The following is a 23,088-nucleotide window of genomic DNA, read 5'->3' on the forward strand; positions in this document are numbered from 1 at the left end:
TATCCTAGATAAACTTGTGCACACACCAATAAAAATATCAAGTCTATAAATTATTTGTATCTTACTCTAAATTATTTTTGGCAATGTGAGCAACAAGGAAGAACGTATGTTCAACTACCAAAAATTAAGGATTTCAACCTTGTTTAGTCTCTTTCAGTCAGGATATATATCAAGAATAAATCACATCTGTCAATATCAAGGATAAATTACACAGAGTAGTTCTAGCCCTAAATTCTTCACTCCAAGATGCTGTCTTGGATAATGTTTGATATTTAAACAGATAAGTGTGCAAACTCTTCTGTGTTAAATCATCAGGATTTACCCACCTCTCATCAAAATACTTTTATAGGCTTGATTTCACTGTAAAACTAAATATCTACAGGTACAAGTCAGTGTATTTATTCATTTCCCATTCTAAATTTGTACTGTGGTAATTTATACTATTATGCAAATGAATTGTTTCATTTATAAGTCTCGATTACATTCTAATAAGCGTTCCATTCCTATTATTAGCAGTTGAAGAGCAAATATTCTGATGAATTGGTAAATAACAATGGACGTAGACAAATTGATTTGCATCCCAGTCTGATAAAAAAAAATCCCTTATGGGACTAATTTCACAGTTCATTTATTCATAACCCACTTTATTAATACACTAGTATTTATATAAGAACAATCTGATTGAGCAAGTGTGTTTTAACTGAATCAAGGCAAAATATAACCAAATAAATCAAATCTTTGCTCCCTTGTTATTACAAAGTTTTAAATTGTTTCTGAGCAAGTCTAGAAATAATTTCTTATATAGAATTAATCCATTCACCTAAAATTAAAACCAGATTTTATTCTATTTTTATTATGTTTTTTAAAGTTACATCTATTTTGTTATATCTTTATTGCTAGTCTTTTTCTGCTGGTGTACAGTGTACAACTGGAAACATAATCTCTAAGCTCTAATAGATTAGCCATCTGTTATCTAATCCATAAACACCTGCTTTTATTTATAAAGTTAATCTTTTACTACTGCAAGGTTATCTAAATAACTTTCTTCTTTCTCTTCCTGAGTTAATCTTTTGTTCTCTTGACACATTACCAACTTGCTAGCTTTTCTGATGCTTTTATCTGCATCAAATTCTTGTTCCATTTTTTCCATGGGGATGGGGGGGGGGCGGATTTGCCATCAAGTTGATCGACCCCATTAATCTATAGGGATTGGGTGAGGTGGGGGTCATCCTGTTCATGCCATACAAAATGGGCTTTGACATATAGGCGTGGGAGTGGCTGTGTGGAAGGTAGCTTGCTTATGAACCGCATGGTTCCGGGTTCAGTCCCACTGCATGGCACCTTGGGCAAGTGTCTTCTACTATAGCCTTGGTCCGACCAAAGCCTTGTGAGTAGATTTGGTAGAGGGAAACTGAAAGAAGCCCGCCGTATATATGTATATATATATATATATATATATATATATATATATATATATATGTATGTGTGTGTATATGTTTGTATGTTTGTGTTTGTCCCCCCAACATCGCTTGACAACTACTGATGCTGGTGTGTTTACGTCCCCGTAACTTAGCGGTTCGGCAAAAAGAGACCGATAGAATAAGTACTAGGCTTACAAAGAATAAGTCCTGGGGTCGATTTGCTCGACTAAAGGCGGTGCTCTAGCATGGCCACAGTCAAATGACTGAAACATAAAAGAGAGTAAAGAGTATGAGGGGAGATAATTCAGTCAGGAATATATGCACAAGTTATTTTGGTTCCAATGTACCAATTCTTTTGTATTTGAACTTACGTATTTTCTCTCTCTCAAAAATGTTGGTCCTTCTAGAAGTTTTAATACACTAAAACTTTTTTCCTGAATATGCATTATTGAAATTGGGATGCATCTTATATACCCGTGCGTCTTTTATGCCATTAAATACGGTAAATCTATACAAACGAACAATGCCCGAGTTAGGATTTTTTTGTGATATTTCTGAGTCCGAATATCAGCCACCAGTTGGCAGCTCTTTCATTCGTTTTCAGTGTGTAAAAATTGTATACCAGTGTTAGTGCAGTTGCATGTTAGAATTATTGGGTTACGGAAAGTAGTGTAGCGGGAGATATTGTAGAGCTAACAAAAATGCCTCAAAGTATTTGGGATCTCTCTTTTACTTGTTTCAGTCATTAGACTGCGACCATGCTGGGGCACCACATTGAAGAATTTTGAAAAGACTTCCGCCCGTGGTTTTTTAGGGGGAACGGGTGGAAGTCTTAAAGAATCGACCCCAGTCCTTTTTTTTTTTTAAGCCGGGTACTTACTCTATCGGCTACTTTTGCCAAACCGCTTTATCATGTAGACGTAAACAAACCAACACCAGTCGTCAAGTGGTGGTGGGACACACACACACACACACGATGGATTTCTTTCAGTTTCCGTCTACCAAATCTACTTGCAAGACTTTTGTCGGCTCGGGTTTATAGGAAAAGATACTTGCCCAAGGTGCCATGCAGTGGGACTGAACTCGGAACCATATGATTAGGAAGCAAACTTCTCACCTCACAGCCACGCCTTTAGATAAAGTTGTTTTTTTTTTGTTGTATTTTCTTCTACGTTTATTTGTCTGATATAGCAGCTAAATTACACTTGAAAATGCAATTGACTACCACTTCCTTATAAATATAGGTGTTCTGTTTTATTAAATTCATTCAGAGTAACAATACTTGTGTGTTCACGCGTACGTTTTTTTTTTTTTTTTTTTAATTGCAATATTGACAATAGCAAACTAAAATTCTGAATTTGAGAGGGGAAATAACTCTTGTTTTTTCTATTTATAGTTATTTCACTTAAGCGGTAGTTTGGGGGATTTTATATTTAAACTATTGTGAGTCTTGCTTGCTATTCAGCCCTGGGGTTATTTCTCAGTTATTTCAACTAATTCGTTATTTATCAGCTGAGTAAGACACAGTACTCTAATTGTAATTACAAATATCTTGTAAGGTTTGATTTGGTCATCTATTTCTTCATTATGGAGTCTTTGCAGTATTGCAGTTAAATTTGTTAGCTACAAAACATATTTGCATTGTATTTAGAAGAAAGCAAATTGATATCTTATATTTAATTCCGTCTTTTCAAGTTTTAAATTAAATGCTATTGGAATAGACATACTTTTTCTTCACCCTGAATCAATAAAATAAGTACCAGTGATATAATAGGGTCAATTCTGTTTTCTGCATCCACCCACTCTTGAAAAGTAGAACTTGAATCATGTCAAGCAAAAGTCACTTACTTATGTTTGACATGAATTTGAAGATAGATGATGAATTTCTCTTGTCAGAAGCATACCAAGGAATCGTTTATTTTTTATCTTATCTGTTTCAATCATTAGGCTGTAGTCATGCTGAGGAACTGCCTTGAAGGGTTTAGTTGAACGAATCGACCTCAGAACTTATTTTTACAAGGTGAGGAGGGGGTGTTTCCACTGCATGGATTGTCTCTTTATCTCTGGCTCAAAGTGATGAACCCAACACTCATCCTGGCTTAGAGACCATTCAAGTAAACCAGCTGGATCTGCCTCAAACAACGTCAGATTTTCCCCGTGATATGATCAGCCTGGTGCACTTTTGATCAGGTGTCAGAAGATGTGGCATCCACCAGGCAGAAACTGTCGTCATGCCAAGTTCACTGTGCATAATATTCTCGACCCTCTCACAGGATATGCTAATAGCATTAGCTATTTGATTTATAGTCAGTCACCTGTCATCCATTAGCATATGGCAAACATGATCAATATTTTCCTCAGTTGCAGGATGTCCAAACTGTGGGTCATCTTCAAGTCTCTCCCTTCCCCTTCTAAATTTAGCTGCCTGCTTTTACATTGTTGATAAAGCTGGAACATCATTCCCTAATGTCCTTGGTGGCTAAACCCTTTTTCTGCAGGTACTTGCTAACACCATGATGCGAAATTTTGTCTATTTTCAAGAGAAATTGCTACTAGTTACTTTTGAAGTTTTCTTTCAACAGCCAGATATCAGTTTACCTAGAATGAAGCAGAGCTGTTATAACATGAACTGATTGAAATATATATACATATACATGTATATATATATATATATATATATATATATATATATATATATATCAACAGTGAACTTTTAGGTTTTATTTTCCCCTCTCTCTTTTTTATGTTATAAGATTTAATATGTACTTTGTTGACAAAATTTTTTTATTCTTTTTCTTATAAATTAAATAAAATTAAAATTTGGGGAAGGTGTAATAGTAAAGAAATGAGTAGTCAACTGAGAACAGTTACATGTTAAAGATATGATGGAACAGTAAAATGCATGAGAATCACTATAATGCCATTTTCTTTTAACTATTAAGTATTTTAGTGATCTTCTAAAATTATTTTCACTTTGACTATGAAACCTAGTTTTGATGAAGTGACTATCCCATTATTGATTTATTAGCATTTTTGATGGCTTTCAGTATGTTCAGTAATGGAAAAGGAAGTGCATGGAATCATATGTGTACTTCCGTTTTGAAGTATAATGTAGATTTCAATGCAGTTCCATATGGTACAAAAACTATTCTATTGCTTAATAAGAAGTTGTGGAGAAAGGAAAAAAAAAGTTTAGCATTTCGTGATATGATTCTGACAAGTTGACAAAATCAATATTTTTCTTCAAGTTCTACTTTTGGGAGGAAGGATGTAGTAGAGTGATTTGACTCCTGTATTTTACTGATATTTGTGTTCTTGATTCTGGATGAAGAAATGAAGAAAAGGTATTTCTACTTAACATGGTTTTAACACATAACCTGAAAGGTCAAAATTAAATTTAAGGTAATTTAAGTCCACTGGTGTACTGCTTGTTACAACTTGCTTCCCTCTAAGTGTAATACTACTGTGTTTTGCGGCCAATTGATTCAACTTGAATATTTTACAGGTTATTGTTAACATGGTGGGTGAAAGGTAAATTTTTCTCATAATAACTACAAAAGGGATATCTTTTTACTTGACATAGTCAGTTTTATAAAAGGGGTTTTATAGTTTCATTTTATGAGCCTCAGTGATATGAAAGGCATCAGTTATAAAGCATAAGTTATAATTCAAACTTTCAACGGCTAACCCATGTGCATTTTCATAATAGTAATGAGTGTTTACTTAAATGTGAAAGTACATAAAACAAAAACAAAAAAATCCGAGACATTGTGCCGATATTTTTCCAAAGATATTAACAACCTAAGTGACATTGTTCCAATAGGAAATGGAAACTGTCAGTTTCATTCTTCAATAACTTAACACATTTCACCTATTATTAATTCTCATTGTTATTAATGATGATTAGAAGAAAAATATCAATCAAATACTGGTGTACATTTCATTGACAATACTTTATTCCAAAATGTATGACCTTGGGTCAAAGCTTGAACTCAATAATTAGAAGAAAATCTCAAAGTAATATATTATATTTTACATGGAAGAAAAAGGAAGGAAAAAATGTACTGTGACAGTAACACTGAGGGTAGCAAAACACTGCACACTAAAAGCACCACAGTTTGTCTTTGATTGGTATTTTAGAAATCACTCTTTTCTTCTCTAGATATTGCATTTTAGAAATCACTCTTTTCTTCTCTAGACATCACATTCCTTTTGTTAGTTTTGAAGTATTCTATGATTGGGGGCAGTCAATCATAACTCAAACATACTGCTATTCAAAATATCTTTTCTATTATGAGATGTATTTAAAATGGAGAAGGAATTTGTTTTACAACTGCAAGGTTCCATTTTCAATCACTCTACACAGCAAGTACCTTCAACCAAAATACATTATTGGAATTTGGTAGATAAAAATATGTGTGTGTTCTATGTATCCTTTGCCTGTACAATTTATAATTCGAATCTTAGTTTATTAGTCTGAGGGAAGCACACTTGTATGTATATATATATATATATATATATATATATATATATATATATATATATATATATATATATATATATATATATACATATATATATATATATATACATATATATATATATATATGTATGTATGTATGTATGTATGTATGCATGTAAGTGTATGTTTATATTTTCGTGTACAAATAACAGAAAAAATAAATACATAGTTACCAGGGTAGCAAAAAATTCACATAAGTACCAAGGATGTTACAGCCTACTTAAAAGGTAGAAATTCCAGGGTTTAGTGAAATGCTTTTGTATAACAGATAAAGAAAGAAATGGAGTTAAACACAGGTGTTATTCAAATCTTTATACTTCTGACATATATTTCAAAGAAAACATTGGTATTATTCCAGAGGGAATAAAATGATGTAAAACAATGCGATCTTCTCATTTTTTTTCCCTGATGAGATAAAAATAATGAAATGTAGACAAAAGGCCTTTTTTTTTTTTAAATTCAAAATATAAAATAGGGAATATAATAGGCATTAGAGAGTTTGGGGTAACATGTTAGAGGAAAAGTAGGTGTTCCAACAATCATTTCAGGAGTACATTCAAGCAGATTACATATGAATCTTAAGATCCATAGAATGGCCCCATCATCAGGGAAAGATAGTGTTTACACTAGATATGGATTTTAGTTCAAAAGAAATTTATAATTGTGTGTGTGTGTGTGTGTGTATATATATATGTATATAGATATATAGTAATCAGATAGCTCTGCGTCAGCAGGACTTGAAAAAATATGGAAAAAAGTGAAAGGTGTACAGTGAACTTGCTGTGAGGAGTGGAATATCCAACATTTCGTATTCAATCCTTCGTTGGCAGCAAGGAAAGAGAGAAGAAAAGGAAAAAAAAGTCAGAGTTTACATCCTCTCAGCTTGAAAAACTGGCTGCAACTGATGTGTGTGTGTGTGTGTACATATATATATATATGTGTCTATGTATGTATGTATATATATATGAAGTGCCTTCATGTTTAGGGGCTCTGATGAAATTGTAAGGTAAAAACAGCTGTAAGCTAATGAAGTTCATAAGATAATCAGTTATTCCATTGTTATCTCTTTTCTTATTACCATTCTGTACCCAACTAATACTTCATTCAGAAGCATACATATATTGAGTTCTACAGCAGGTTATTAGTATCTCAGTGCTTAAGCAATATATATATATATATATATATATATATATATATATATATATATATATATATATATATATATATATTACAACCTTTCAAGCTGTAATCAGTGGTGGTGCAATGCAACGTATACAAATTAAGTCATTTTCATTTTGTAACATAAAAAAAGAGAGTTTCTTTAATTTTTGTGCTGTGGATCAACTCGGCTTTCGATAATTAAGAAAATATTTCAAGATACCTACATTGGTCTATAAATGTGAATGTGTGCTAATGTGTTACGATTGAAGTTGATTGCTCCCATGTCTTGGGGGTTTCTTTTTTAATTTTTTTTTGTGATCTTGTCTGCCTCTTCATTTAACATCCATACAAACTTGGTTTTACCAAACTTAATTGGTATTAAACAGTCATCATCATTGTCATCTTCACTACCATCAGTTTTACCAAGTATTATTACAGTCATTGCTAAGATACAAGCTGGCAGAATCGTTATCACACTGGAAAAAATGCTTAGTGGCATTTTTCCCTGACTTTTTGCTCTGAGTTCAAATTCCGCCGGGGTCAACTTTGTCTTTCACCCTTTTGAGGTGGATAAAATAGTACCAGTCAAGCACCACTTTTGCTGCCACCACTCCAATTCTTGCACCTATCAACAAAGTCTATCAACAACATCAAGTGAATCCACTCAACAGTTCATTAACTTCATTTCAAGAGCATTAACTACTCCTATGCTCCTAGTTCTCTGTCTATCTGTAATTGTTATATTTATTTCTATACTGACATTAATTTACCTGATTACCTCAGCCATAGACCATCTCTCACTCATGCCTTCCATTTTTGGCATAGTTCGTATGGCTGAATGCCCTTGCTAACACCAAACACTTTACAAGGTCTACTGAATGTATTCTATCATGGCACCAGCACTAAGAGCAGGCTAGAAGATCCTCCTCCTCCCCACTACATTGTCTTTGCTTGTTCAGCAACCACTTTACAGCATGTGCATTTTATTAAATAATCAGCATTAACAGTGTTACCTTGTGTCCTGCTAGACAAAAGAGTTCTCCGAAAAACTAGATGATTTGATGAAGGGAGTGAAAGTATGATAGGAGAAAATGAGTTGAGTAAGAGAAGTATGAACAAGTAATGGAAGGGAGGGGGATAAGGAAAGAGAGAGAGAGAGACGGAGAAGGTAATGGAAGAGAAATAGTAATGATAGAGAGTAATGGAAGAAAGACAGTGATGACAGTTACATGTTTGCTTGTAAGAGAAAAATCAAGTAATGGATAGCAATAGGGAAGACAATGATAAGAGAGAATAATGGACATCTGTAGCAAGGCCTTCAGTTGAGGGAGTGATGGCTGACAGCTCGGAAAAGATGTATCAGATGTGAACAAGTTTGATGCAATCTTTTATACATAGACATCTTGATAGAAGAGAGTAAGTTAAAGGTAGAAAGATAAGGTTGATGGCCTCTATCTGCCAGACTATTTAATTATTTGATTTATCAATGCAAACATTATCTGATGTATAAGTGTGAATCATTGTATTATATAGTTTATATTAAACTAAGAGCAACAAAAGTTAAATATTAGTTTAATGCATTACTTACTAAGTACCCCTCCAACATTTTTGTAGTTGTTTGTTTTTTTCCATTTCATTGATATTCAAGGGTATTTTATTATCGTTGTGCTATTGTTACCCAAATGTGAAAGAGGGATTACAATTCAAATGCCTCTTCAAACAATTCAGGTCAATTTCTAATGATATATGTTTTAAACAATGGACATTTTACAACCTATTTTCCCATACTAACAGGAGATGGTTGAATTGTTTCACAGATTTCAATATTGGTATAAATTGTTAGCATATATGATTTATTTATAACTGTGAAGTGAAGTCACATAGCTTAGTGGTTAGTGTATTTGGTACACAGTCATAAGATCATGAGTTCAATTTCCAGTGGTGTGTTGTGTCCTTGAACAAGACACAGTATTCCAGTCCACTCAGCTAACAAAAATGAGTTGTACCTGTTATTCAACGGACTAGCCTTGTCACATTCTGTGTCACACTAAATCTCCCCAAGAACTACATGAAGGGTACACATGTCTGAGTGCACATTAATTTCCCAAGCAGGCCATTTCATTGAGCAGATCAACTGGAACCCTCGTTGTCATAATCAACAGAGTGCTAGTAAAGTTAGAATTAGTAATGTACTTTACTTGTAACACACAACATAGTACTAAGGGATGAAATTGAACTCAAAACTTTTCATCTAGCAGGGTAAAATTGGAACCTATGGACACTGCTGATGGTCTTTGTCAATGACATTTTTTCATAAGAGAGTTTATAGGAGAGTTTAATCATTTCAGTTGCTATAAGGATTGCCGATTCTAATCTGAGAACAAGAAAGAGACAGAAAATGGTGTTGCTGAATGGGCTGTGTGGAAGCGGCCCTCCATTTTCTCACTCGGAAATCTCAAACTGTTTGGTCCTTCACTCTTCACAGCAATTAAAGTCATCAAATGAACTTTTAATTAGTAGTTTGCCTTTTTAACCAATTGACCATTTGCAATTAGTGTAAACTTCTACATATAATTATTTACATCATAAAATAACACATCAAAACAAGTAATTAAAGTATATTCATTCAAAAATGTACTGAGAAAATCCCACCTGGAAAAGAAATGTTTCCTGGATGACAATATACTGGTACTCCATTTCTTACAACAACAAAGGTTCCAGTTGACCTGATCAACAGAACAGCCTGCTCATAAAATTAATATGCAAGTGGCTGAGCATTCCATAGATATGTGTACTGTTAACGTAGTTCTCAGGGAGATTCAGTGCAACACAGTGTATGACAAGGTTGGCCCTTTGAAATGCAGGTACAACTGATTTTTGCCAGCTGAAATAAAGTGTCTTGCTCAAGTACACAATGTGCCGCTGAGAATTGAACTCACAACTTTACAATCGTGAGCTGAATACCCTAACCACTAAGCCACATGCCTTCACAGATGATAATATATATTGCAAGGAAATAATTATCCTGGAAATATAGATATCCAGAATATGGAAATGGAAAACCAAACAATCCCTATAATAAAAGGTGCCTTGAAATGCAGACAAAATCACAGCACATATATATATAGAACTCCTTTTTTGTCATTATTTTTATAACTTTGGTATCATCACTGTACCCACAATTGTTATAATAATTAATAACATTATAGCTATCACCACATGCACCGTTGTAAGTACCAATGGGCATTTGGCATTACAAGTACTGCTATGTGCACACTCACTCACTCATTACTATCAAGGTCTTTTTTGATTCACAAATAAAATCTTTTCACTTTCAAACATCAGATCTGATTCTCTTACAAAGATTTCTACACTGGTGTAGTTTTTCATGCTAATTATGAAAATCATAACCATTTTGGAGATAAGTTAATAATTAAAAAGTTAAAAACCTTTAAAGATTGCCCCCTCCTCTTTGAATTTCATCAAATTACATGTAGTGAATCTCAACATGCCAGATGTCAGAATTCCTATGTTTCCATTTCAAAAAAGAGCTTGCAGGACTACTACTATCTGGTAGCTGTAGTGACAGTTTAGGGGCTATGGTGGTGGTATTGTGTGTAACATCACCACCAACACCACCACTACTATTATGACTACTATGACAACAACAACATACCAGGTATAACTATAGGAATATATAGCAATTCCAATTTCTGATGTTTCAAGATTGCTTATATCTCTGATTGGCTGAGATTCAAAAAAATTTCAGTCTTTAAAAGTTTGTAACTTTTTATCAAATATCTCCAAAAATAGTTATGATTTTTGCTACTGGCTTGATTACAGAATGTCATAGGAAAGGATCACAATACAGATTCAAGCCAAGCCAACTGGCAGGAAACCTAGGTGTAGACCAAGAACAAGACAGTTGGATAATATCCAGTCCCTGTTAGTCACGCTTGGGAATCCAACCGGAAGTTGTAATGATGGTTGCTTCAAGGACCCTATGAAGGAGGTGCCTGAGGATTCTACCCTCACCTCCCTCCCAGCAATAGGGGGCAGAAAAAATGAATGAATGAATGGATGGTCGTCCGCATAAAAAACTACATCTGTGAATAAATATTCAAAAAAATCAGATCTGGTGTTTCAAACTGAAAAGATCCCACAAATTCATGCATGTAAATTATAAATAAGAGATTTTCCTGTTATATTCTTATTGCTGACTTAGTATGCACCATTCATCTGCACACATATCTGAGAATGTGTTTATGTTTTTGTTAATAAAATAGTGTAATGCATTTTGTAATATTAATGACATAATAATGCAGTTTTGCTTGTTTGAAAGAGATTTCGCTTTTAGTAGTGTCACACTACTATTTAGAGTTTTTGTTTTTGTTAATCTATAACTGCTGGTTTTTTGGGGGATTTTATTTTGTATAATTATTCACTAATTGTATTGTGATTAGTCATATTACTACTAGATCTCAATTTTGAGACTAATTATTACTATATGCTATTGAGCATCCAGCATAACTTTGTACCATCTGTACCAGTTCCCATTATTAATGATAATAATGATAATAGTTTTAAACTATGGCACAAAGCCAGTAACTTTAAGGTGGGAGTAAGTTGATTACATCAACCCCAGTGCTCAACTGGTACTTATTTTATCAACCCCGAAAGGATGAACGGCAAAATCAACCTTGGCAGAATTTGAACTCGGAACGTAGTGACAGATGAAATACCACTAAGCATTTTACCCAGCATGCTAATGATTCTGCCAGTTCACTGCCTTAATAATAATAATAATAATAATAATAATAATAATAATAATAATAATAATCCTTTCTACTAAAGGTACAAGGCCTGGAATTTGGGGAGAGGGAGATAGTCAATTATATCAACACCAGTACTCAACTGGTACTTATTTTATCAACCCCAAAAGGATGAAAGGCAAAAACAACTTCGCTGGAAGTTGAACTCAGAACATGCAGATGGACAAAATGCTGCTACGTATTTATCCCAGCATGCTAACAATTCTGCCGGCTTGCTGCCTTAATAATAATAATAGTAGTAATGTTTCTTACATAAACATGAGAAGTACCAAAGAGTATTTCTAAGCTTATGTATCTCCCTAGGGTATTAGCAATACAACTAATAAAAGTGGTTCCAGTGTGAATTGAAGCCAGTAATTTACTGCTATACTACTCTAGCACCACCCATGATGAAGACGGTGGTGTGAAACACACATTCTGTAAGAAAATGTCCAGTAGAATTTTTCTTTCTCGCCCCACTTCCTGTGTAAGACTTGAGAGAATATTATTAAGTTGTAAGGACAAAATAATGCCACTGTAGATGAAATTATGTTGTTACACGTGGGCCCTTTAAAGTATCACTATCACAAACTTCCAGGCTATGCATGTAATTATCTTGTATAGTAACTGAAATTTATTATCACAAGTAATATTTAGACTGAGATGGTCTCAAATAGCATGAGAAGCTGATAATTTCAGTTGTTTGCTGTTTCAAAGAAATATATTAAATGTAACAAGAAAGCAACTGATACCTGCTTAAACAAGAAGTACTCTGATAGCCTTAATATTTCATATTATATCAGTAAATCTCAACTCCACCCGAGATCATCTTACAAAGTAACAGGAACTTTCATAAATAAAGAGGTAACATGAAGGTAATTTAGTAAATTCTTCTTTGGGTCTAGCTCCTTTTAAAGAACCTAACTGAACAAGGAATAAAATGCTACTTACCTGAATGGTTGTTCTTTTTATACTTTTCTCTCTTTCTGTCAATTCCAGAAAGGCGTATTTATGCTACTTTTGCACGTTTTAAAATTGTTTATTTAATAAATTGCATGTTATACATAAAAGATATAGCAATGTTTCTTTCATATTCAGTAATATAAAGATTATATAATATGTAAGGATTGTATATATAAATATGTATGTATGTGCTTTCAGAAAGCACATGAAAAATGGAAAGAGATGGGCGATTCCTACATTCAACAGTGGCTCATGAACAATCATGATGAGGTAGTATTTGTGTGTATGCATGGTTGTGTGTATCTATACTGAAATAATCATTTTATCCCCTTATCACTTGTATTTTTCTGTTATAACAACAAATGTTGTTTTGGTTGGGTTTTTTCTTCTATTTTCCTCCCTCACTCATAACTCATTCTGTTGTTTTAACAAATATGTAATGTATTTTTATTTCAAATCTTCTATAGTGCACTTTTATATCTTCACATTATTGGCAGTACATTACAGCTTCCAAGCTAAAATAGTTCGTTAAATAACACTTATAAAACTGGTTCTTGCCAAGTTTAAACCATCTTTAGACTTCTCCCCAGAATCAATTATTTAATCCAGCAAACAAAAGAGTTAGAATAGGTGTGCTAGAATAGCAGATAAATCTTCCTTAAATCACACAGCATTGTCTTTAAAAGGGGAAGATAATATTGTCCTAGAAACCCCTGAAAAGACAGAATGAACCAGGCTGGAATGCCTTCAACATAGCTCTCTTTGATCAAAACTGAACTCATTTAAATTGTTTTAGTCCATAGAATTTAATTTATAAATAAAGGCTTGTAAGCATGGATGTATTAAAAATTAATACCTATAAATAAATAATGTTTGATAAATAAGGTTTTACCTAAGCTTCATGGATTTATTGGTTTGTACTGTTGTTAGAGTATCTGATAAAATGTCTCTCTGCTAGAGCTCCCTCTCTTTTAGTATATTCTTGAAAACTATGTCTGATTACATCTGAAAGAGATTTCCTAAACAATAATTTCTTCTTTTATAATTCAAAATAATTTTACTTTCGATGCCTTAATGCCAGATCAGTATTAATGCTAGATCAGCACAAATTGATTATACATAACTGATTTTAATTTGATAATTAACTTTCTTTATATTAGAACAGCTGGTTAGCATATATCTTAATTAGAAAGACAAGCCATTAATTTCTTTTGAAATATAAATTACAAGTTATATCTCTTGCATTTCCATTCTACTACCAATACTGATTATTATTTGAACTATATCATGCTAATATTTAATTATAAGGTGGAAAGCTAACAGAATTGTTACTGTACCAGGAAAAATGCTTAGTGGTTTTATTCCGACTTTACATTCTGAGTTCAAATGCCATTGAGGTTAACTTTAAGGTGGCAAGTTTGCAAAATTGTTAGCATGTCAGACAAAATGCTTGGTGGTATTTCATCCATCTTCATGTTCTGAGTTCAAATTCCGCCAAGGTTGACTTTGCCTTTCATCCTTTCAGTGTCGATAAAATAAGTACTAGTTAGGTACTGGAGCCAAGGTAATTGACTTACCCTTTTCCCCAAAATTGCTGGCCTTGTACCAAAATTTGAAATCTATTAATCATATGAAGTCTCCTATAATCCATTTTATGATGAATACTTTGATAAGTGTTCAATGAATACTCATTGAAATTAGCTTATATTTTGGGGAAGAATAAAATATTTTCTAGAAAAGCCTGTTACATGGGAACATTATTATGTTGTTCCTACATTTGTGAATAAAAGGACAGAGATAATGTTTTTTATTATTTAAACAAAAGGCTAGTACAACAAAAAGTGGTCTTTTAGCTTTTCTGTACAAATGAAAATTGATCAGATATTCTGACATTCATAACAAAGCTCGTTGTTTGACACACTAAATTTGTTTGTGTCCTTGAAAAAGGCAATTTGCTCCTTAAAGTATCTAGATCTATCTAACCAATTCTGGCTCCCTTTTTTCTTTTTTTTTTTTAAATACTAGTATACAACTATAGTTTTTATATTAACTTTTGTTATCTCTATATCTAATATAAAATGCTCACCTGAGTATCTTATTCTTTACTTTTTCCCATGCTCATTCCCTATCTCATAGACCCTCAGTTCTGAACTTTCTCTATCAAAAATTATGCATTCTTCATATTTTTCCATTTTTCTCACTTTTTCAGATATTCTCTAATTCTGTTATGGTTTTTGCTTTTTAGACAGAAAGAATTCCTTTGTTGTGAGCAGAACCAGTAGCTCTTTGAATTTTTCCCATTGTATACTTTGAAAATAATGTAAACTGTTTTAATGAACAGTGTCATGGTTAGCTGTTCTTGTCATCTACCATTACATATCCACTCTGCCCTCATTTTGATAGTCATTTTGCATTTGTTGACATCAATCTATTTGTCTGCTCTGAGGATCTTACCTCGCCAAAGGAGTGATATATCAAGCATCAATTATATAAGAGGAACTGTATGGGACTTACAATTTCAAGGCACATTACAATCAACATTGTGCTCCTTTAGGAATAGTTCAAACTCTATTTCCTTGTCTCAATTTATTTAGAAAATCAGAGACCAAAGACATGATCATTCTTTTATAACCTGGAATATTATTGACAGAACTACTCCATATTCCAAATGAATATCTAATTATATGCTTAATTATAAGTTCTTGGTAGTGAAACAGACTTCCATAACTCTCAGTCAAAAGGTTGAGGTTATGTCTATCTGTTGTCACATGCAGAAATTTCTTCTGTAGAATTTTTAGCTAGTTGACTATCCTGTAGCAAACTATACAGTTTTATGGATTTCTTGATTTAGGTTATCTCACATTTTAGTTGTCTGTTTGTATTAAGAGAACAAATATTCAAAAATAAGTGAATTTAAAGTTGAGTAGTGTTTGATAATTAAATTATTTATGTTCAATTGACTTCCCAGCAATACAGTTAATGGCAATTATTTTTTTAAAGTAAATATATGTAGAATGTGTTGTTTGAGGGAGATTTGGTTGCTCTCTGTAATAGAGAGGTTTCTCTTAGTTATGTGGACCCAGCTTGATCAGACCATTGGTAAAAAGTGTTCTAGTTGAAAACATCATCTGTTTTTATACATTAGGGACTACTTTATCCAATGTGTCCTATTTTTTTCTAAAGACTAGTGTTTTTGATTTGAAGGAGATTGCCTTTGGTTTTTATATATGATTTTCTTTTTCTTTAGGATGATAGGATGTATGATGTTGGTGAAAGTTGGTTATTTATTTCTTAGGTTGAGTTGAGTTCAAATGATAGCCTTCTGCTCTTCTTTGTCAATGTCAAGGATTACATATCAACCTTTTTCTAAAATGGTAGGATGTATAATTTAGAAGAACTTTCGCTGGATATTTCTAGTTTGAATAGGTCTTCAACAAAAACCTTCCATCTCTCTTTGTAAATATCAGGCATTGTGCACCCCAATATATCCTTACGTTTTGAAGTTGGTAGTATGCAATTTATGAGAATTATGACTGCTGTTTTTAGATAGTCAATCTACTATGTAGAGGGTCCTTTAGGTATTTCTCAGCCACAGGTTAGCTTTGATCATTCACACCTATGATAAAAAAAAGTGTTCAAGCTGTGATCATCTGTCTTTTTTGTGCATCAGAGACTAAATTGTACATGTTGAATTTCTTAAATTGTAGGCTCTGTGATTTAAGGGAAATTTGGTTACTATTTCTAGCATTTCAAATGGATGGTCATGCATACATATATATTTACACACACACACACACATATATGTATGTATATGTGTATGAATGTATAAATTTAGTGAGGCATGTTTTTACACTATAATATACTTTAGAATAAATCTAAGTTTTCACCAACATTGCATGTATCTTTATCTTTTATTTTTTACTTATTTTAGTCATTGGGCTTTAGCTATGCTAGGGGACCATCTTGAAGAGTTTAGGAGAGCAAATCGCCTTCAGTATTTATTTTTTTAAGTCTGGTATTTATTGCATTGATCTCTTTTGCTAAACAAGGTGAGGGGCAAGCACAAAGACACATGCACACACATATATATATACATATGATAGTCTTCCACACAGTTTCCTTCTTCCAAATTCATTCACAGGGCAACTGAATTAAATACAAGTATAAGTGACTGGGTTTTTTATACAGTCTTTTCATGGACAGAAAGAGCCTGTCCATTTCCAATACCTTCTAGAATATCATCTGTCTATTTTTGTCAACATTGAATTTATAGTAACTCAAATTAAGGACTTCATTTGTTCTGAGAACCTGATGTACATAATGCATTTGCTGGCAGCTAGCTCAACAAATAAATTAATGTGTCAGACAGTGTATGTTTGAGTGCTATAATGCCCTTTAGATTAAATCTAAATTTTCAGGCAAAGATATTGTCCATGAAGAAATTGTATGAAAAGACAGTTGATTTTCACCATCTTTAGAACTATTCATTCACACCTTTATTTTCTTATCTACTTTTACTTACACATTTGTTCATTCATTTAGTTTATTTTATTTACCTATACTACTGGTGATGATGATTTATTTGTTCAGTATCATTAACCTCTATAAATTATTTGATCAGTATCATATAATTGAGAAAATTATCTCTGATTTTAATGCATAATTTTTTTATTCATTTAACTTTTATTCTTACTCATCAGCCTATGAATTTTACAGCCTAACAGTTAGATCATTTCCATTGATGATTCTAGTAATAATAACAAACACTAACTTAAGACTGCATTCTTTCTTCTTATTTATTTATTTATCTACATCAGTGTTTCAAAGAGGATGCATAACCCCCCATGGGGTTAGGCTATATTTTGGTGAGATATAAGTAACAGGTGAATAAAACTTGCTATAAAGTTTAAATGAAAGCTTCTTTTGAGTGAATGTATGTATATATATATATATATATATATATATATATACATACATACATATATTGAAATAAATTGCATTTCATATTCGTGGCTCCAATGAAGCTATAAAGTGTTACTCAGGTACTCTGCTATGAGTCCACTGCATCTTATAGCAGAAACAGTTGTAAGCTTATGAAGTTCATAAGATAATCATTTATTCTTTTGTCATCTCATTTTCTTATATATATGCTTTGTTCGTGGTGGGATGAAATGAACTTTTTTTTTTTCTACCTCCAGAAAGTCATGGTTAAGTATAAGATAAAAATGGCTGAGAAACACTGCTATAATTCCACTTATTTATTTGATATACTTTGTCCATACATCAACTCCAGCTTCTATTCTCTGCAACTTGCTTTCCTCTCTTTTTTGAATTTTTATTTTGTTATTTAGTGCCTATCATCATTCTCTAACATTGCTAGGTAATTGTATTTTGTCCAATACAATAATATCGCCCCCCCCTCTCTCTCACATACACCACACTGCTTAAGTAACAATCAGAGGATTGTATCAGATTTGACAGTATATGATATCCCTTTGCTTTCTTTCTTTCTTTCTTTCTTCTACCAGTACATATGCAGCTACAACTAGTGACTCCCCTCCCCCTGTAATACTAGCCACTACTCCCATTCTTGCCTCCAACAGGTCTCCCAAATTTACATTCATCATATTTTCTTTAGTAAAGGCATAGGTTTTAACTAGATATTTATACAAAATTTTCTCATAGTTGAAACTCATTTCTTTTATTTAGCTGCAAATAACTTCAGTTTTGAAAGATGAGGCCTCTGCTACTTAATATACAACACAGTAGCATCTTCATTTAGTTGTAAATGGCATCTTGAACTCAGAACCACATAGTTATGACATAAACAAATTAACATATATGTAAATATGTTTATGTGGGTGGGGAGTGTTTTTGTGTCTCCTTGTCTTGATATTGGATGATAATTTAAACAAGTGTCACTGTCATACAAGAAGTGTCCTTCATTTCTCATCTTCTGCGAAAACATGTCTGTCTATGAGGAAATAATTTCTTACTTGGAAACAGGTAAGGGTTGACAACAGGAAGGGCATTTGGCTGCAGAAAATTTGTCTCAGTAGATTCAGTCTGTTCCATGCAAACAGAAAGACGGATGTCAAAATGATGACGATGTATGTGTGAATGCTTAACATCCTGTGCCTTGACAAATACAATGAAAATTCTTTTACTTGAAAAGATGGACCAGGGGCAGTAACAGGAAAGGCATTCAACTCAACTCTAAAACAATGCTTCAATAATATGTATTCTTGCAACTCATGCTAGCATGGAAAAACTGAATGTAAAAAGACAGATAAATGTATGTGTGACACACACAAACACAATGATTATTTTTATATATATAAACTACTGCTCCATAATTTCAAGTTTTATGATGGCAGATATATTCTAAAAATGAAAAATATTTTCATACGATAATGACTTAATAGAATTTGGTGGCAATGATGATATGAAATATATTTTTAAAAATGTAGGCTACTATCAAGTTGAGCAGTATAGCAAATATCTCAGCAGAGTGCAAACTATTGAATGAAATGAACAAAGTGATCATCATCCTCATCACCACCACCATCATTATTACTATTATCGTCATTATTTTTACATCTATTTTTTCATGCTGGTAAGATTTGGAAAGATGTTACTGTCTACATCAGTTCTTATTAAGGTTACTGCTGTCCTCAATAGGCAGACTGTGAAGTGGCTTGTAGAGTCCATGTCTCATTCATACATCCCATTTTTCAGCATAGTTTCTTATGTTGACAGACTTTTCTAAGACCAACCACTTTACCAAGTACGTTGCATGCATTTTATCATGCTCAGCATCTCATAAAGAATCTTTGCTGAGAATCCACCTTTGCTGCCAAGAAAATTTAAGTTATGGATAGTCACCTTTAGCTGCTATATTATAATAAATATACTTAACTCTATATCGCATTTCAAGTACTCTCTCCTCTGGTAGGGAAGCCACATGTAAATTATAATAAAACAATACATATGGTACTGTGGTTTAAAACTAAACTACTGTTCAGATTGTGATAAATTAAGATCTTACTACAGCCATTATGTTGTGTTCCTTTGCAATACTCTTATTAATTCCGCTTGCTTAGATTTACCCTCTCCTATTTCAATTGATGGGGAATCTGTCTGGCAATCATTCATACTACAGCTGTAAACGTACAAGTAAACCCTAACAGAAAACAATAAAATACAAACATGAACTTTACTCAATTTTCTAATGAACTGAATGATAAAACTTCCTCAGTTTGAATGGTGATGATGATCTTGAGGTAGATTTAAGATCGAATACTAGTCAGTTGATCCATTAAAGGGCAGGGGCTCACATCAATTGGGTGGGCCAAGTATGCTGTAAAGCTAAGAGGAAGGCCCCCAAAACACTGTGCACTTTCTTCTAATGACCCCTGAAACCTACTGACTGGCATCTGATATACAGAATTTTCAATTATCAGCACTAGCACAAGCAAGCTGTTTACAAGTCTTTATATTTAATAAAAGTTTTTTTGTTTTTGCTTTGTTTTTTAATATAAAAAATGTAATTATATTATATAAACTATATATTTAACAATGGTAGTACTATTTGATTCAGTATATTGATCTGATTCTTGTGTTGGTGACAATATTATCTTTGTTAAATATGTATTTTATATAAAATAAAACATTAAATAAAAGTTTAAGAAACAGCATTTGTTTCTTTAAGAAATTCAACAACATTCGTGTTATACCATGTTCTATTATTCTGCTTTCTATTTCTATTCTCATTTTTAAGTTTACAGCAGTAATATGGAAGATAACCTGTCATCCCACTATATAAATTATTGCTTCTTCATATAAACCTTCTCAGCTGTAAATTTGTGTGTGTGTGTGTGTGTGTGTGTATAAACATCTAAATACCCACAATTTTTTGATGATTGGTTACATGAAAAACTCTGAGTAACAGTTTGTGAAGTCTTTTCAGCTTCAATAAAATGTTATTTTACTCTAACTTTGATATTTGAGTACAATTTTTTCCACTTTGTTTTGTACCTACATGCTCACATCTGTTTATAAATTATATATATATAGATATATATATATATATATATACACACACACACACACACACACACACACACACACACACACACACACACACACACACACAGATGGTTTTCATTTAAATTGTTACATTTTTAATATTCATATATAGAGAAAGAGAGCTATCATATGATTTGTTATATTAGAATTAATGTAAATTTACTTTTCAAAGTTGTAATTCTCATGAATTTATTATTTTTATAGAGCGATAGTGGTGTTGCAGTGGAGACAGCCCCTGCCCAGCATCCATCGCAAGGAGCCAATGGAACTGAAGCCATTGTCCAATTGGTACCGGTAAGTCTGCATTTAACAGTAGATTAAATTCTTGTATTTTGATGCCATTATTTACTGCTGCCTTTCTTCCACAGAAATTTGATGTTTTCTTGTTTTACAGTCTTTTCAAATATTTGTTTGTTCAGTCTTTCACACTTACTCAACTAAGTAAATATATCCAGAACCTTTTAAAACAACAAGTTCTCAACTAATATTTGACAAAACAAATCACAGAGGTTAATTAATGGCTTTAGATTGTTCACTAGCATTCATTTGAAAATAAGTTTTTAACAGCTGCAGTCTTAATTATGTGCACATCACAACATGAACTTCAACTTGTTTGAGTTCTAGCAATATATCTAATATGGACTGAAATATTTTCCGACTCTGAATACAAACATTAGGTTTTGTAATGCACTTTTGATAATGTTATATATGCATGATTGCCATGAAAGATCATTGGCAATTGTTGACGGTTTTAGATGTGATTTGTTCATTAGGTGATGTTTTTAATGACTTTGCTCATATATATACCTATCAGAGCAAGTCTGATAGGTATCCTGTGAATAACACTTGTTTGAATAAAACTAGGGAGTAGTGGAGAATGGTATTATGGTAATTAAAAACAAGACCATTAATGTACAGAAAGAACTGTGTAAGGAAACAAATGAAAGCCTAAAATAAATCAAAACCAGTGGAACATGTGTATTAGCGAACTCTGTTTATGCATGCTGAAACAAATATTCTAGGGCTTTGCTACTGCAAAACACCAATGTTTTTGCAAACAAGTGACCATTGTGAAAAAGCAGATTTTTATATTTAGTTTTAAAGAAACCAAAGTGATTCTTACATTGATCCAATAAGACAGACTTTTTGTTTAGAACTGTTTCTATTACATTTTAGATGTTGAAAGTGAGTGCATTAGGTTAGTTGTTTGGAAGAACGGATACTCTGCTACATATTTCCATAAACTGTGGAACATAACCTAAGGACAGAAATTGAGGTTTTGTTATGGTAGGAGTTCCATTGAATGAAATTAAAAACAACTTTCTATTTGCTACACAGTAAAGAATCTCTCAACAATTATGCTGGTTACTAAAGAGCAGAATAATACTACAAAATCTCATGCAAGTTGATTCTAGAGTGTGATTATGTATGTATAAAGTTATTCAAACTGAAAAGGAGTAAATAACTAGTAATATTTTACTTTGACGTGTACTAGAAAATGTGGGTTCAATTTTCACCTGCCTGCTGACCGTTTTTCTCTTTATTTTTGTATTCTTTATGTAGTTCAAGAATCTTATTTTGTTATAGGAAAATTTTCAAAGGTGTTCTTGTAATATTTGTATGGAGTGCGAGGAATTATAATTTGAGCTGTGAATCCTCAAGGTATCATTGAATCAGGACTCTATTTTGTTTTTCATCAGCAGTCACTTTCAAGTGTACATTAACCAGTGAATCAGAGCATACTATATTGACTTCTGATAGTTTAAAACTATTGTTTGAAATTGTTTTGTTAGGGTTTCTATCAGCTTACTAGGACGACAGGGAAGAGAAGCATCCATGACATTTTTGCAGGACCTGTGTGATTGATGGGGGTGGGGATCATGACTTGTGGGTTGTTGTTGTGGTAGAAAACAACATATCAGGTTCTTTTCAGGCTAGAGACCGACTTAATATGAATGCAAATGCTTACAACAAATTGGACTCTGCTAAAGGCACTTAAGAGTCAGATAGTGATGTTAAACTAAGTAATGGATTAAATAGACCACAACAAGAACAAATGCAGGCCACTACCCAATTTCACATACACATGGATTGACCTAAAGCTATGATAGAAGACACTTAT

General features: G+C 32.7%; 1 protein-coding gene across 5 annotated transcripts in view; it reads left to right on the forward strand.

Moving 5' to 3' along the window:
* LOC106876125 (uncharacterized) overlaps window positions 1-23,088 on the forward strand; it is a 383,532-nt gene that overhangs the window by 320,922 nt on the left and 39,522 nt on the right. For 3 of the 5 annotated variants that reach the window (XM_089362494.1, XM_089362495.1, XM_089362496.1), the window contains one exon: window positions 21,171-21,260. In XM_089362494.1, the coding sequence (XP_089218620.1) occupies window positions 21,171-21,260 (90 nt within the window). Of the gene's footprint in view, window positions 1-13,076; window positions 13,149-21,170; window positions 21,261-23,088 lie in introns of all 5 variants that reach the window. The other 2 variants (XM_089362492.1, XM_089362493.1) reach the window with 1 other exon arrangement.

The sequence above is a fragment of the Octopus bimaculoides genome, chromosome 14 (genome assembly GCF_046866305.1).
Source record: "Octopus bimaculoides isolate indiv1 chromosome 14, ASM4686630v1, whole genome shotgun sequence".
NCBI lineage: Eukaryota > Metazoa > Mollusca > Cephalopoda > Octopoda > Octopodidae > Octopus > Octopus bimaculoides.